This window comes from Salvelinus sp. IW2-2015, unplaced genomic scaffold, assembly GCF_002910315.2.
Source record: "Salvelinus sp. IW2-2015 unplaced genomic scaffold, ASM291031v2 Un_scaffold1748, whole genome shotgun sequence".
Taxonomy (NCBI): Eukaryota; Metazoa; Chordata; class Actinopteri; order Salmoniformes; family Salmonidae; genus Salvelinus; species Salvelinus sp. IW2-2015.
In genome coordinates, this window is record NW_019943130.1 from 156,154 (window position 1) to 173,355 (window position 17,202).

At 43.4% G+C, this 17,202-nt stretch overlaps 1 protein-coding gene and 1 long non-coding RNA gene across 3 annotated transcripts; one reads left to right on the top strand and one right to left on the bottom strand.

Annotated features, from left to right (window-relative positions):
• Positions 1–392: 392 nt before the first annotated feature.
• LOC112071866 (transmembrane 7 superfamily member 3-like) lies at positions 393–16,899 on the top strand. The gene is made up of 12 exons (XM_024139296.2): positions 393–717; positions 6,942–7,096; positions 7,976–8,132; positions 8,643–8,763; positions 9,995–10,166; positions 10,301–10,478; positions 11,005–11,091; positions 11,521–11,601; positions 15,348–15,500; positions 15,645–15,742; positions 15,919–16,081; positions 16,198–16,899. The coding sequence occupies exons 1-12, from the start codon at positions 645–647 to the stop codon at positions 16,449–16,451; spliced, it is 1,692 nt and encodes a 563-aa protein (XP_023995064.1). The 5' UTR covers positions 393–644; the 3' UTR covers positions 16,452–16,899.
• On the bottom strand, positions 3,788–5,708 carry LOC139024651 (uncharacterized). Of its 2 annotated transcripts, XR_011475986.1 has the most exons (5): positions 5,324–5,708; positions 4,710–5,042; positions 4,558–4,619; positions 4,262–4,476; positions 3,788–3,943 (listed from the first exon to the last, which is right to left on the bottom strand). It is a non-coding gene; the product is annotated as an uncharacterized lncRNA (long non-coding RNA). The 2 variants fall into 2 exon arrangements; XR_011475985.1 differs by having other exon boundaries at positions 4,558–5,042.
• Positions 16,900–17,202: the final 303 nt, after the last annotated feature.

Consider the following 17,202-nt stretch of genomic DNA (forward strand, 5'->3'; position numbering starts at 1 on the left):
GGACAAACTACAGCAACATATTTTGTGTTTTATTCAAATAAGATTGGTTTTTCTAAAGTAAAATTGTATACAATTTTGGACCAGAGAATTTAGTCTGGATGCATTTCGGGTAATGAGAATCTGGTATGAAAATGTACAAAATTCTTTCGAAAATTAAACATGGATTAAAATATACACTTTGCCAAAAACTATACATCTTAGTCCTTAGAATGATAGTTGATTTTTGCAGATGCATCATGGTTTTGTAACTGAATTTGCTACAGATATGTTTAAAACTGGTTTCATGATAATCACCCAGTTGCTGTTTTGTTCAGTGATTTAATTAAATTTAAAATCAGTGCGAGGTTACAATCTCTGCGCTCTGGAACGTACACTAGGATTAGGGACTGGGACCTGCCCAGTTTGATTTGACGTCTCCTGGAGAAAGGAAGTGGCTTGCTTGCAGCAGTTGAAATTCGTAGTACGTTTGAGCGACAGGACGTGGTTGGAGTTGTTCCGCGGAAGCAACAACAGCAATTAAAACGAATTTGTAGCCACGCTATGTTGCACTGGCATGTCGCAGGAAAGCCTTTATTGAATATCTCACCAAATGTATTACAAGTGAATGTAGCAGACTAGGAAGTAGGATCGCGGGCCTGAAGAAAATGGTGTCCTCCTGGCTAATGTACATATTTGTATATGTATTGGTCTGTGATGGAGTTGTAGCACAACTGGAAAGTAAGTCGTGCTTTTAATCTTTTAAAATAAAATTGCCATTTGATGAACTTGTATAACTTTTAGATTACATCAAGGTTGCTGGCTCAAAGCCAATCATACTCTAGCTAGCGTCTTATTGTTTTATATGAAGAAGATATATACGCCTTCTTTGAATCAGAGATATCAACTCCACTAACTTAATGAATTGTTAACCATTCCTATGTTTGGAGATGTTACCTATTGTTGCAGTTAGTCTTCACATTGAGGCTGGAGAAATTTGAACCACTCTCAAATTCATAGATGGAACTGTGGATGCACGGGCTGATAGTCCATGACATGAACTAACGTTAACTAGTTGTATTTTGAAATGGCATTGTTTGTTTACAAAGACTCAATTATCAACAAAAACAAACAATGGAGTAAAACATCCTTATTGTTTGGGATATGATGAGGTGAAGACAGTTGTACTAGTTGCTGGAAAAGGGGAAGCATAGCAGTATTCAATATGTCTTCAACAGTAAAATAGTTATGTGGAATTAGTCTGGGATTTCAAAATAGGCTATTATTGTACATGGTAAAAACAGTTATCTTGCCCTCAATTTCATACCCAGGGGCCTGTTGCACAAAACTAGGATAAGGGATTAAGCCAGGATATCTTGGTGATCCTGGCTCAATTGATCCGTAATCCGGTTGCACTAAAGATGGATAGGGGGCAGGAGGATATGTTATGGTATAAATTACCATGGAGATTTATTCTGTGGAGCTAGCCTGCTCCAGACCAGGCTAAATTYCAGGATCTATTTAATCTCATCCCTAATGTCAGTCAGCAGTCACCACAAATGGAAACCAATAGTTATTTCACTGCTCACTATACATTGTTATCACATATAACTAGACCCACTGTTATTATTTAAACGTTTGTGATCATTAATTTCAATGATTTTGGATAAAAAATGATTTTTAGATGATGTTGCTATCATTAGATAATTTACAGTTTCCCATAGACTATATATAAAATGATAGAATATTAGGGCCACAGAGGGGAAAAAAACACAAGTCATAATATTGTAACCAGTTGTTTTAAAGGAGGACAGTTGTTAAAATGACAGATGTGGGGCATTTCGTGAAATTGTACTTCAGTATGGTTTCATAAACAAAGACATGCTGATGTGCCAGAATATTAAGTATCACATTGTCATAAGTATCAAAACTGTAAAAACAATATGTAGCTTTTCTGCAGAAAGAACCAGCCTCATAAATTTATGACTTTATCCTTTTTCTTCAGTGTGGCCCTAGTACTCTGTCATATAAACAAATACACATTCCATATGAATATAAAAACACAATGTGTAACATTATGTTCCTTTATTGAATRAGGACAAAACAAAGCAGGTAAACCATCAGCTCCTTTCGAAACTGAAGTCACAGTGACTCTACAAGATGGAAAGCACAGAATCCAAGCATATTATACAAAATGATACATACACATTCAAAGGTCTGTATATAACACACCCTGCATGTCTGCACACTAAAATAAATGCAGGACAAATCCATACACATCAACTGAACAGACAAATTAATGGATGCAGTAGCCTCCCTGCAGCCTTGTATTACACACAGTATACCGCACAAACATCATAAGAGGCCAAATTCGTCAAAAAACGAACCCAAAAAAACCCAAATTCCTCTGCCACCGCAGGACATATTTAACCCAAAATGAAAGCACACATACTAACTAAAATAATTCAACACATATTGGTCCTCAGCAGCCGACCACTGTCGTCATCAGGAAGATTGCCGGATTGTCCCAGTCCATGGCTGGTGGCACTCTGGGGCCCTCTCCTTCCTCAGGCAGGCCACATTGTGGAGGACAGCACAAGCCACAGTAATATCACATGCCCTAACAGGGCTGACCCTTAATTTGTGAAGGCAGTGAAAGCGTGCCTTCAGGAGGCCAAAGGTCATTTCAACTCTGGCCTGTCCTGGCATGGCATGGTTGTAGGCCTGCTGTGCTTCCTGGGGTCTGTGAAAGGTGTCAGGAGAAAAGGCTGGCAGCCATACCCCTGTTCTCCAGCAACACACCAGAGAATTCACCTGTCAACACAAAATCTCATCATTACTACCTCTAAAACACAGTGATATTCTTGACACAGCATGATGGTTATAAATAGGGGTTGTGTGGCTTACCTTGTGATAGGCACTGATAGATTTCAGAGGCCGAAAGATTCTGGAGTCATGGACTGAGCCAGCCATTTGCCACAACATTGCTGATCCACACAGTCAGCATTGCAGACCATCTAAATCATAAGATGAGAATATTACACCAATCAATGCACATCACTGGCAATGCAGAGTGTTCGTCAATGGACAATATCAAAAAGTTATGTTCACCTGAACATTAATGCTGTGAAAGGATTTCCTATTCACAAAATCGGCCTCATGGGCACCTGAGGGGGCTTTTATCCTTATTGTTGTGCAGTCCACTGCACCAATGACAATTGGGAACCTGTCACACAAAGTAATGAGTATCCTACTATGTGTTAACAGTTGTCCTGTAATTTGTAGATCCTCTTACCTGCAATCCTATAGAACTCCTCTTTGATGTCACAGAGTCTTCTGTGGCCAGGGAAGGAGATGAAGACATCTGCTAATGCTTTGATAGCCAGACACACACTCCTTATTGTGCGGCAAATTGTGGCCTTGTTCAGCATCCCCCACTGAGTACAGGAGGCTCCACTAGCAAAAAGCGCAAGGCCACACAAACCATTTGCTCCACACTCAGTGCATGGCTCCGTGCAGTGCGGTGCTTAATCCTGGACCCAGTAGTCTGCATAGATACCTGATGCCACTGCAGAAACCTGTATCTTTCATATAGATGGTCATCAGGGAAGGCCAGTGGGTCCAACCGGTCCCTGAAGACCCTTTCTCGCCTGAAGGCTCTCCTCAGCACAAGTGCTTCTTCATCCACCACATCTCGCACGAATGGGCATGCCATTGTCAGAGCAGAAAGGAACACACAATTTTGGGCCTTCATATAGGCTAGTGCCACACCTGGTGCTGGGGGTGGGCAAAAGAGGCGATGCCTTTATAACGATGACTTGGTTGTACTGATTGCTGGGAAAATTAAAAAAACCTTAGAAAGATGCCACCGTCCTGTGTGCTCACAATAAGAGCTCATATGTCATGGCTCACTTGACTTTACGAGAATATACCTAATTTTTATTTTGAGCTGTGTCATCTTCTTGAGCTGGGGGAGGAAAGAAAAATAATGATTAATACATTTGTGTTACAGTTAGCATACAGTGTACATTGAAGCATATCTCACCTCCCTCTCAAGTTTTTTATTTCAAGGTCCAGTTTCCTAATTGTCCTCTTTTATTTCGGACTCCAGTGCAAGATTTTCCATATTTTTCTTCTTGTACTGGAATGTCTATGTCTGCCAGTTCTATTTGGCGCCGGAGGTGGTTGCCATACAACTTCTGATAGCTTGTGAGCTCTGTGAACACAATACAATTAGCGCAGCTGGAATTTGGCAGGATGTGGTGTCCTTTTATTAATAACGCACTATGTTGCCAGGCTGGTTTTCCCACTGTATAGCATCTGGGTCCTGTAAAAGAAATTAGATTTTTTGATTTTGATGAGGACTCCTCACCATTGTAGAGTAAATAGTACTTTCACAGTCTTAACATGATACCTCATGCTTCTGGAATCCAGAGAGATGGTCTCCTCCTCATCATCGTCTCCATCATGTGCTGTTGCTGCTGCACTGGGGCCTTCACCCTATCACATTTAATCGGATTCATATTGAAGCTAGTAGACAAGACTGCCAGGCCTACAGTATGCCTTTGATGGAGTACTCACTGGATCAGCATCGTCTGGTGCTTGTGCTGGTGGCTCTAACAGGAACACAGTGCTGCCAGACACTGCAAGGCAATAGGTAAACCAAAGTCAGACAGTCCAAATTGATTCAATATGAATGTGGTTGTATCCCATGTAGAGATGGAAGGACATACCTTGAATGAAGCGGGTGGCATCTTGGGAGGAACCTATGCTCGTCTCTTTCCCCCAGGGATCCCTCTTAAGACGGGCCTGCCTTTATTTAGCTCCAAGGCCATGTCCTCTGCTGGGGTAAGGTCAGCCTTTGGTGACCCACCACCCGTGCCTTGTCTGTGGGTATTCTTTTTCACTGCTAAAACAGTACAGACAATGTGTGAGCAGGCACCTTCTGGGTACAATATATGCTTGTGCTTTGTTAAATATTAGTCAGGGACCATACCATTCTGCAGAATGTTCTTGTATTTGATTTTGACCTGCGCCATGTCCGTTTTGGCCCGTTCATGTTTAATCTACACACACACACACACACACACACACACATTTAATGGAGTCAGCTACTGGTATTTTTGTCTTGTTTTCAGTAAAAATATCAAAAAATTTATCATAGCTTTATACAGTGTGATGGAGTTACTTTACACAATTTCACTCATATCTGCAGTGCATTTCAATTAAAAATTTAACCGTTTCATAATTACAGTACAACTGCATTTTTGGAGATGTGAATTAAATATTTGAATTGTAATTGTGATGTTTCAGCGGAGCGGTGAGTGTGTAATTGTGCACTACTTACGCATTCAGGCGGTCTGCAATACTTTGCCACGCTTTTTCTCTTTGCTTTATCACTGTGGCGGTGTTGCCTTTCTTCTAATGATATCTTTTACCTCCTCGTATGCCTCCATGAGGATTTGTGCTTCCGACGGGGAAAAGTACGCGGCTCTAGTTGCCATGGTAAATCAGTTAATCTGTGATCTGTGGCGGGGTCTATTTGAGTGAGCCGTGAGCGCGCACCTATCCAGGATTGGTTTCACCTGGCTTAATGAATCCGTGTCTGCTCATCCTGGCTTGGTCTTTGTGCAACCAATTAAGCCTGGACGCACATGTTTTGGCTTCATTGAGCTCAGCTGAGTCATTTATCCCGGATGTCTTAATTCTACTTTTGTGCAACAGGCCCCAGGTTGTAAAGGCTATGTAAATGATACACCAAACATGATAACATGCTGATTGTATACACCCACTCTTGCCATGCCAGTATGCACAGCATTCAAAAATAGATATCTCTCTCATGGACTCTAATTCCTTTACTACTACATATAATTGAAATGTAGGGCTAATTACACTGCAAGTGAAATGGTCGCTAGTGAGGCATGTTCGGATTGGCCCTAGTGAACAGATTGGATGCCATTGACATTTAATGCTTGTGAAAGCAGCAGGCATTAGGAATTGGCTGCTTACGTTTTTCCCCCCACATCACATGTTAAACGAAAGGAAAAGAACCCAACGTGGCAGTCATGCTTCTTTTTCAGTCTAACCTTTGTATCGGTCACGATGAGAATACAGTATACCCTTGCGCAAATTACCCTTGTACCCTGACAAACCATCTCATGTGTTGGAAGATTCAACAGAGAGAGACAAGAGACCAGTGAGAAAGACAGGTGACAATTCAGGAGGTATGGACAGACAGAGAGACCAGAAAAGTAGACAGAAGGCTGCACAAATGAGGGGGGGCAAGAGAGTAGAAAGTGAAAAATCCATATGTAATACACAAGCAGTGAGAACATCCAGTTGCCTATTTGGAGATTAGCTAAGCAGTGTCACAACAGTTACAATACAATAGTTATGTTGTGTGAGGATCTGGCCTGCCTTGTTTTTGGTATATGTTGTGGATTGAAGGTGTCATTCTCAGATGTACTTACGATAGGCTCACATCCTGGATGATGTTGTCACAACCACAGGCGTAACCACATAGTCACAGCACCCTGTGCGAGATTTATCAGTGGGCCGTCAACAAAAATCAGAACAGCAGAACTGGAAAGACATTCACACTTACGGGTGAACCAACTCATAAAACATTTTAGAAAAAGGCTCAGTGCTGTTATCCTTGCAAGGTGAGGTATTGAAAACAGCGGTGTCAATATATTTTACCCCTACATTTTTGGGGAAAAAATTATTACTTGTTCATCTCTTTCTCTGAGCAATTGTATTCGTATAAAATGATGTAATTTCCAAATTTGTTGAGTATAGAATATACTGTAGCTCAGTATTTGAATTTCTTAATTTATACAGTCATTTTGGCTCATCTTTATCAACAGTGTCAATAATTTCGGAACCCCACTGTATATAAATGACCCTAGTAACAGGTTGTGGATAGCCTGGGATGATAATGCTGTAACATATATTTCCTCTCTCAGATCGGGTGGTTTTCCTGTTCAACACCTTTCAGAATGTGAATGTGAATGAGAACGAGACAGTGCAGGCAGTGGTCTCCAGAATCCCCCCTGAAGTGKCCTTTATCACCCTCCAGTTCCACACACAGCACAGCAATGCTACGCTGTCCTACACCAGGGTAAGACACTGGCTCACGCACAAACACACATGCTCACAGTAAAATAGATTTTTGTAATAGTCTAATTCAGGTCAGTGTTCATTCATTCAATATGACCTATTACCCTATCAAACATGTACGAACAAACACACACGATTGGCACTGATTGGTCCACTGACTTGTGGAGGGAAGTCAGATGATGTGGAACCAGACTGGTTGCTCATCATGGGAGGAAGACGGGGCATGAGGCAAGGGTAAGATGGGTTGACCAATCCTGGCCTTGGTCCCAGAGATCCTTAGGGTTGGGTGAAGAAACAGTCGCCAATCACCCTATCACACACACCATTTCTAGTGACCCACTTGCGACAGAGTCTTGTGAGATTTGCAGACACTCTGACTGAGTAGAGCTGTGGTCATGTGTTAGGCTGGTCACAAGCTCTTTGGTGCTGACGGAAAACTTTGAACGCCTTTCCCTCTTACTACTGAAAACGCTTTGAACTAACTCAAAGTAGTCCTAACTCAAAGTAGTCCTAACTAATGGTGAGAATAGGCTAAAGCAGTTAACATGCTCTGACTGTAGTGAAGTCAACAATGAAAACAGTCCCCAACTGTTAAGGGGAAAATGTACCAAACACAGCATAGACAGTTAATGAGTGTCATCTGGAAGTGAATATCACTACAAGTCATTCTTTCTCCACTGTCAAAACCATCTGGCAGGTATAGCCTACAGCTAGGTGAGAAGAGGTGGTCAGCTGGGTATCTGTGCACATTTCAGTAGTACTTTACATTACAGGACTGAATAAAGCTGTAATTTGGTGACTGATTTGGATAGATTAGGGCTGTGTTGTTGACTGACTATTTGAGTGATTTTCTGGTTGTCTGGTTGACTACTTTGGGCAGATGCCAGAGAGAGGGCTGGGCCTCTCTCTAACAGCGGTGGACTCAGGCCTTCTCTCACCCCTGATCCCCGGTCAGACCAAGCTCTTCTGGTTCCTGCTGGCCCCTGATGGGGACTCTGTGGCCGGCACTGGGGTCATCCTCCCCTACACCAGCTCTGGTATGTATGCCCTTCCATCTCCGCTTCCCAAAATAATCCACCAATTCCTCTACAGTTTTAGGTGGCCTCCCACTATCTGTCAAGGGGCTACAGTATGTTACTTTACATCACTGTTAGCATTCCAGGATATTTTACCTCTCACTACTCACCCTCAATCCACCATTGTTTTAACCACTCAATATACCATGTCAAAACAATAGCAAGAGTATCTAGTAGATGTGGAACCTGTTTCAAACAAACCCCAAAACAAAGAATGTCAGTTGGATTATTGAACAAAACTAATCGTCGACTGAGGACAAATTTCAAAGCTGTTTTGCCATCCACCAAACTGATTGTATCTGTGTAGAGTAATCTGCACTCTACAACTTCTCCACAGTCACCAGTAGGCCATCTGCATAGACCAATGGTACAAACTCTCAACAGTCTACTGCTGCACTGTCAATGGACCTCAAGACAAAAACAGTGACTTTTGATTGGCTGGTTTTAATTACGTGTTTTCTCTCTCTGCAGACCCAGTCCCTGGAGCTTGTAATCTGGAGTTTGACCTGGACATTGACCCAAATGTCTATCTCCACTACAACCTTTTTGAGACTACTATCCACTTTGCACCTGCAAATATTGGATATTCAAGGTAACAACACATTAGAGGGTTTATATATGAGCGTCTTAGATTTAACCACTTCTGTCTCACTGCAAASAAATGTGAGRCAGGGCACACTCTGCATATGTTTTTGWTTMTAYGTTTTAAAGTTAACCCTGGTGAAAATCCAACAATTAGCCAAAGAAATAGTCCTGTGACTGAAAGACAATGCAATCTTATGAGTGCATTATGTGCTGTCCTACATTTGTGTGGCTTTCGTTGTGGTGGAAGCAGAGTAAGACATTTCTTAATGCCAGGGCTCTGGCTAGGAATGTGCTTTAGTAGAGAAAATAGATTTACCCACAAGTGGTGAGGTACAGTGATTGGAACCCAACCTCTAAAGAATTTTTGGATAGGGAAATCATTGATATTTTCTTATGTAAATAAAGAAAATACTTTGTTGCTATTAATCTGGCTATGGTGCGAAAATTATCATAAGAGTTGGCAAGACAGCCCAAACAGATCTGTTGACCAGGCTATGGGAAGTGCTGGCTCGTATTACACGGACCGCAGAGTGGAAACACACGCACTTCTGTCAGGGCCAAGCAGACTGCAGAGCGGAAACAAACACCCACAATCTTCCTGTTAAAATGTTACAGTGGTCTGTAGACTGAACTGTATCTAAATTTACCTGGAACAAAAATAAACTGATATTTTGAAAAGCAAAAGACCAGGGAGGTCTGGGGTGGTCTGTGGTGGTTTGTTGTTGTTGAATGAGACAAAAGTGATGGGAACACTTCTTTTGCGTAGTCTCTAAATTATATATTTTTTTAAAAGAAAGAGACTACGGCCCTTTCTGTTGCATTTTCATATTGCTGTGTTTATTATTATTTGTAACAGCCCTTCTGAGCCATCTTATTTCATTGTGAAAAATATATGTTAAAAAATTGTTATTAAAAAAAATCTAAATTTCTGTTTTAAAGCTAGAATCCTTAATAGGTGAAAGTGCCATGTCCGTTTCGGATATTACAACAACAACGAAGTTACTGTAAACAACCACTGTTTTTCTCATCTGACATCACTGCACACGCAGTGATAGAACAGCCAAGTATGCAGTGTAATTTCTTTTACCACGCTGCCAGACTCTTCTCTGTTGTCATCAACAAAACAATAACAAAGGCACTGGGGCGAACAGTGGCATTGTTTCCCCAAATGCACATTCCTATTTTAAAGCAAACTTTCAGAATCCATTGTGAACTGACCTCTGTTGGCACCTCTTCAGGGGCTCCAATCCGCCTGCCTGTGACACTGAAGTGGGTGAAAACACTCGCTGGCGCCTGAGGTACGACATCTACCAGTACTTCCTGCCTGAGAGCGACCTATCAGAGCAGAGCCTCATCACCAGCATCCAGAGTGTGGCCAGTGTGCAGACCATGAGAGAGCATGGGAAAAGGGTGAGTTGATAACAGTGTGAATGTAGTGCAAAATGGACATGTATAAAAATACAGATTGTGATTGTAGACTGTGAACTTGCTGGTTGTGGTGTAATGGTATGGTGAGCTTTTATCTTTTTTTTTTCTCCCTGTAGCTCATGACACTATCATCCAATGATAAGACAGAGGTAGTGTTTAGCTCCATCCCGGGCCAGGGTGTTATCTACTCTGTCATAGTCAGAGACCCAGTGCTTAACACCTCTTCCTCGTATATCCCTGTCCACACCTACGCCTGCAGCTTCTCCTCCACCCTGGATGGCTGTGACACTCTGGGTAAGTGGGACAACCAGCACTGGGCCAAAAGGGTCTTTTTGCAGGGAAACGTCAGTCAATATATGTCTATAAATGAGACATTTCCAAAGATATCTGAGTATTCCTGTCTGAATTCCCGGGGCCTTCAATGAGACTTGTTGTTGAGTGGAACGAGAGCATAATGTCATTCTACACAGAAGACATTTACTATACTGCAATCGTTCTGGCTGAGACCTTGAGGGCTATTTCCGTGGAAATCTTATGGAATGCACCTTGAAGGACAGCATGCATTTTAGACCAGGGAAGATCAACCCCAGTCCCCTGGGAATATGTTGTCAGCTGATTTCAGTTTCTACTTTGATTAGCAACTGACTTATGAACCCAGATGTCAACTCTCGTCAACAGTAACAAACTGTAACGGAGCAATAAGCAATTTCAGAGCAGGAGAAAGAAGACAAACAGTTGATACAGGGTCTGCTGCTCTTGTTAGACCAACTATGGGGAAAGACAGAATGACTAAAGGCTGATGCACTTTCTTTTCTTCTAGGGAAGATATCCACAAGGATCTTCTTCACCATCGCTGGTTTAGCTGGCCTCTTCGTGTGCTTCTTTGGGCACTGCTTCTTCAAATGTGGTGAGTAGGGGGGAAACAAGTGTGGACTTACCAAGTTTTCCACTACATCACTGGAAGATAAGTCTGGGAAGTCGAGGGCTTTTCCTCCCTATAGAACACCAGTAATAAATAGCCGCTCCCAACTAGCTGTATTTATGGTTTGTGAAAGTCCAACTCTCATTTAAAGTTCATGCCAGCCAGCTAATGAAAATATGGGCTGGAGGTTAAAGGTCTTGTTGTAAACTGTTGCTCCCACATAATATGCAAAAACAATGTGAAAGAAAAATAATAAATACTCTTCGCTGGTCATGTTTTTAGTCCAGTAGCAGGTTTAATCTGGGTCTGGGAAACCAGTCCTAGATGTCATGCTAGAAAATGTGTGTTTACTGTGTTGCTCTCCCGTATGAAACTTTCCTCCCTTGTTCCCCTCTCTATCTTCCTCTCTCTTAGAGCTATTCTGTATGGGCTTTGGCTTTGCAGCGTTTCTTTTTTTTGTCCTGATCACAAGAACTACAAAACTGGACTATGACAGTAAGTTTAAGTGATTTCTAATGAACATAAGAAGATTGTTGACCTTGTCAGCCAGGTTGATAAGGATATTAATTATGTAGTTTTTTCTATAGTAAACATTGGCTTCAGTTTATTTGGTCATATGCTTGCTCAGTTCTCTCTGTACTACCGCTGTAGTTTTTAATTAGTCTCCAAAGCATACAGTATTTTGGAATGAAATTAGCCATACAAACTGTCTTCGTGGCCAGACAAATTGCATTAATTGTCACAGGTCACTCATAAATGCAAATTAGATAGTCATGCCATATGAATATGATCAGTGCCACCTGAAAGCATAGAGTTTTTCTGTGATTCAATCAGGTCAGCTCAGGTGAAAGAAACTCCTGTTGGTCTCTAACTGGGAAATGCAATCAGATTAGCCAGTGCTAAATCAGTACAGTTGTTACAGTATGGAGATAAGTGATGATATGGGACATGTGCCCCACATGCCATCTAAAAGGCCTAACAAAATATGTCACGTATGCATTTTATGCTTATCTTACAGTTTGTGTATGTTGATTTGGAGAAACCTAGAATGGCTTGCATTGGTGTTCGTGCTCCCCATATGCAAGGTGATGTCAGTGTTGGCTTGTACAATGAGGGGGGGAAAGTATTTGATCCCCTGCTGATTTTGTACATTTGCCCACTGACAAAGAAATGATCAGTCTATAATTTTAATGGTAGGTTTATTTGAACAGTGAGAGACAGAATAACAACAGAAAAACGCATGTCAAAAATGTTATAAATTGATTTGCATTTTAATGAGGGAAATAAGTATTTGACCCCTCTGCAAAACATGACTTAGTACTTGGTGGCAAAACCCTTGTTGGCAATCAGAGGTCAGACGTTTCTTGTAGTTGGCCACCAGGTTTGCACACATCTCAGGAGGGATTTTGTCCCACTCCTCTTTGCAGATCTTCTCCAAGTCATTAAGGTTTCGAGGCTGACGTTTGGCAACTCGAACCTTCAGCTCCCTCCACAGATTTTCTATGGGATTAAGGTCTGGAGACTGGCTAGGCCACTCCAGGACCTTAATGTGCTTCTTCTTGAGCCACTCATTTGTTGCCTTGGCTGTGTGTTTTGGGTCATTGTCATGCTGAAATACCCATCCACGACCCATTTTCAATGCCCTGGCTGAGGGAAGGAGGTTCTCACCCAAGATTTGACGGTACATGGCCCCGTCCATTGTCCCTTTGATGCGGTGAAGTTGTCCTGTCCCCTTAGCAGAAAAACACCCCCAAAGCATAATGTTTCCAACTCCATGTTTGACGGTGGGGATGGTGTTCTTGGTCATAGGCAGCATTCCTCCTCCTCCAAACACGGTGAGTTGAGTTGATGCCAAAGAGCTCCATTTTGGTCTCATCTGACCACAACACTTTCACCCAGTTGTCCTCTGCCAATGAACATCTGAATGATTCAAACTTCAGACGGGCATGTATATGTGCTTTCTTGAGCAGGGGGACCTTGCGGGCGCTGCAGGATTTCAGTCCTTTACGGTGTAGTGTGTTACCAATTGTTTTCTTGGTGACTATGGTCCTAGCTGCCTTGAGATCATTGACAAGATCCTCCCCTATAGTTCTGGGCTGATTCCTCACCGTTCTCATGATCATTGCAACTCCACGAGGTGAGATCTTGCATGGAGCCCCAGGCCGAGGGAGATTGACAGTTCTTTTGTGTTTCTTCCATTTGCGAATAATCGCACCAACTGTTGTCACCTTCTCACCAAGCTGCTTGGCGATGGTCTTGTAGCCCATTCCAGCCTGGTGTAGGTCTACAATCTTGTCCCTGACATCCTTGGAGATCTCTTTGGTCTTGGCCATGGTGGAGAGTTTGGAATCTGATTGATTGCTTCTGTGGACAGGTGTCTTTTTATACAGGTAACAAGCTGAGATTAGGAGCACTCCCTTTAAGAGTGTGCTCCTAATCTCAGCTCGTTACCTGTATAAAAGACACCTGGGAGCCAGAAATATTTCTGATTGAGAGGGGATCAAATACTTATTTCCCTCATTAAAATGCAAATAAATTTATAACATTTTAAAGATTTTTTTGTTGTTATTCTGTCTCTCACTGTTCAAATAAACCTACCATTAAAATTATAGACTAATAATTTCTTTGTCAGTGTGCAAACGTACAAAATCAGCAGGGGATCAAATACTTTTTTCCCTCACTGTATGTGTTAGTCATAGAGGATGGCGGTGAGCGTATGAATTCAGAATTACACACTCGAACCCTAATGTGATTTGGTCAATGGTGGAGCTGATGGATGGATGTCAGAACTCATCCAGGATGCAATGGGAAACTTCCCCAGTGCACAACACACAGTTCAGTTTGAAACAACACATTTCTGCATAGAACAAACATCTCACTGTAAAAGCACGTTCCAGTAATTAAGTTGGCGCACGGGTTCCAATTCATGCTGAAGAGCACATGGTTTAGTGTAAAGACAATTTAAAGAATGTTTATCTATCTGTAGAGCAGTTGAGTTTAGAATTGATGGAGAAATTCCTGGACTTGCTTCATTTATTTGGGGTCAGTCTGAGTTGGACCCCCTGCCAGAAGCTCAGGTTATCATCTTCTATGGCTCTATGAAAAATAAAGATATTTGTCCAACTCCCTCTCCGTCTGACCCTGACAGAAGTGTCTGTGTTTCCTCCCTGCAGTCCGCCTGACCCTGACAGCAGTGTCTGTGTTTCCTCCCTGCAGTCCGCCTGACCCTGACAGAAGTGTCTGTGTTTCCTCCCTGCAGTCCGTCTGACCCTGACAGAAGTGTCTGTGTTTCCTCCCTGCAGTCCGCCTGACCCTGACAGCAGTGTCTGTGTTTCCTCCCTGCAGTCCGCCTGACCCTGACAGAAGTGTCTGTGTTTCCTCCCTGCAGTCCGTCTGACCCTGACAGAAGTGTCTGTGTTTCCTCCCTGCAGTCCGCCTGACCCTGACAGCAGTGTCTGTGTTTCCTCCCTGCAGTCCGCCTGACCCTGACAGAAGTGTCTGTGTTTCCTCCCTGCAGTCCGTCTGACCCTGACAGAAGTGTCTGTGTTTCCTCCCTGCAGTCCGCCTGACCCTGACAGCAGTGTCTGTGTTTCCTCCCTGCAGTCCGTCTGACCCTGACAGCAGTGTCTGTGTTTCCCCTGCAGTCCGCCTGACCCTGACAGAAGTGTCTGTGTTTCCTCCCTGCAGTCCGTCTGACCCTGACAGAAGTGTCTGTGTTTCCCCCTGCAGTCCGTCTGACCCTGACAGAAGTGTCTGTGTTTCCTCCCTGCAGTCCGTCTGACCCTGACAGCAGTGTCTGTGTTTCCTCCCTGCAGTCCGCCTGACCCTGACAGCAGTGTCTGTGTTTCCTCCCTGCAGTCCGCCTGACCCTGACAGAAGTGTCTGTGTTTCCCTCCTGCAGTCCGTCTGACCCTGACAGCAGTGTCTGTGTTTCCTCCCTGCAGTCCGTCTGACCCTGACAGAAGTGTCTGTGTGTTCCCCTGCAGTCCGTCTGACCCTGACAGAAGTGTCTGTGTTCCTCCCTGCAGTCCGTCTGACCCTGACAGCAGTGTCTGTGTTTCCTCCCTGCAGTCCGTCTGACCCTGACAGAAGTGTCTGTGTTTCCTCCCTGCAGTCCGTTGACCCTGACAGCAGTGTCTGTGTTTCCTCCCTGCATCCGCCTGACCCGACAGAAAGTGTCTGTGTTTCCTCCCTGCAGTCCGTCTGACCCTGACAGCAGTGTCTGTGTTTCCTCCCTGCAGTCCGCCTGACCCTGACAGCAGTGATTGGCGTAGTTGGGGGAGTTATCCTGGTGATGAGCTGGTGGCGCTTCGGCTCAGTTATGTCCTGTGTCGTCGTCGTCGGTCTCATGCTGGGGTTCCTCATCTCCTCCATTGTCTTTTTCACGCCTGTCGGTAAAAGAACCAAAAAATACCTACATCAGATTATAATTTATTTGATTTACTAGTTCAAGCAGGATAATGCTCAATCAGATGAATGTTGTATGACACAGGAAGTATTGTAACAACGTTGTAAAAAAATTCTCATCACTTCCTCAGGTGACATACAGGTGTTCCGTTCGAATGTGGTGTTCTGGGTGACGTTCAGCTGCATCGTGGTGGTGGTACCACTCTTCTTTGTCCGCTGGCCAAGAGAGGTAGGCCCTGATCCCTGCCCTTCTGCACTTTCCTTACAGTGGCTGTCCAATTCAACGCCATAGTCCCCTCCCACTTTAAACTCAAGAAGGGCTTAGAACTTTCAAAGATTTGGGAGGACAAATGTGGAAATGGAGCCTCTGGGTAATATTGCTGTGTGGGTGTTATCTGTCTGCAGGGTAACATCACTACGTGTGGTGTAGCTGGAGCCTATGCTGTGGTGCTGACTGTGAATGCTTACATCTATACCAGCCTATCCTACATCACTCTTAACATTCTCAAACGCTTCCTCAACGACAACTTTAGCAAGGCCTTTACTGATGTGCCTTTCCAGGACATTGGTGAGTAAAATCACTTCAGAGAGTTATTTTTTTATTTAACCTGCAGGCAGGACTTATGTTGGGCACCTGATTTTGACCTTTCAACCTAACATATTTTTGTCCTCTTGGTATTCCAGATTTCATCATGATCACAGTGTGGGTGGTTCTGGGTGTGTCTGGTATCGTGCTACAGCTCTACCGGGAACGCACACGGCCCTTCTTCCCCCCCAGCCCTTACCTCATGTGGCTGCAAGAGCGGGAGCGCCGCAAGACCAATGTTCTCGACCCAAGCCACCACACGTCCTCACTCCCTTCCCGTCTCCTCGCCCGTGCCCGACAGCTGACTGGCAGGAGAGAGTCCGCTGGCGAGCGCACACCCCTCCTCCTTTAAACCCACCCACTCAACTTAGACCCATTTTACCCAGCCAGGTAGACAGATTCACCCCACTAGGAGGGTGCTATGGGGCATGGGCTCTCTATCTACAGGGAAGCACCATTGCGTTTGGAGTCTTTCTATTCCAGGTTATGGATGTTTTGATTCCATTGATGATGGTAACAGTTCATTAAAGTATTATTTATATATGCTCTGGGAGGAACTTTGCCACAAAGTGCACACAGAGAATTTTCAAAGCATTATTTTTGAGCATGATTTGTTTCACTTCCTCAGTCTTGTGGTATTTGGCTGCATTTTCTTAGAGGGTACTGAGGAAGCTGTTACCGCTGCCACTTAATATTGTACCAAAATAGTTGGGCACCATCTCTCCTAGTACATCACAGTTCCTTTAAACAACTAGGGTTACAGCATACCGGTATGGGCAACATATGTGTTTTAATAGCACTGAATAGCACAAGAACAAATTTGGAACAGTAAGATGGAGACGCATCATGCAGCCAGTCATTTTGAGGTGGCTTTGACAGCAACTTTTGGTAGGTAGGTATTCATTTTAGTGTAAAAGTAAGTATACTTTGTTTATCTTAATACCACTCAATGAAATTGGAGGGCATATGTCCCCCGTTTTAATGGGTATGACACCACTGTCAGGGAGTTCTGGGTATGCCCATTTAGGCTCCAATGGCTGTAAATTGTTTTTAATGTTTTGTCAACATTTTCATATGCAAACTGTCACTTTTACACCATGTTT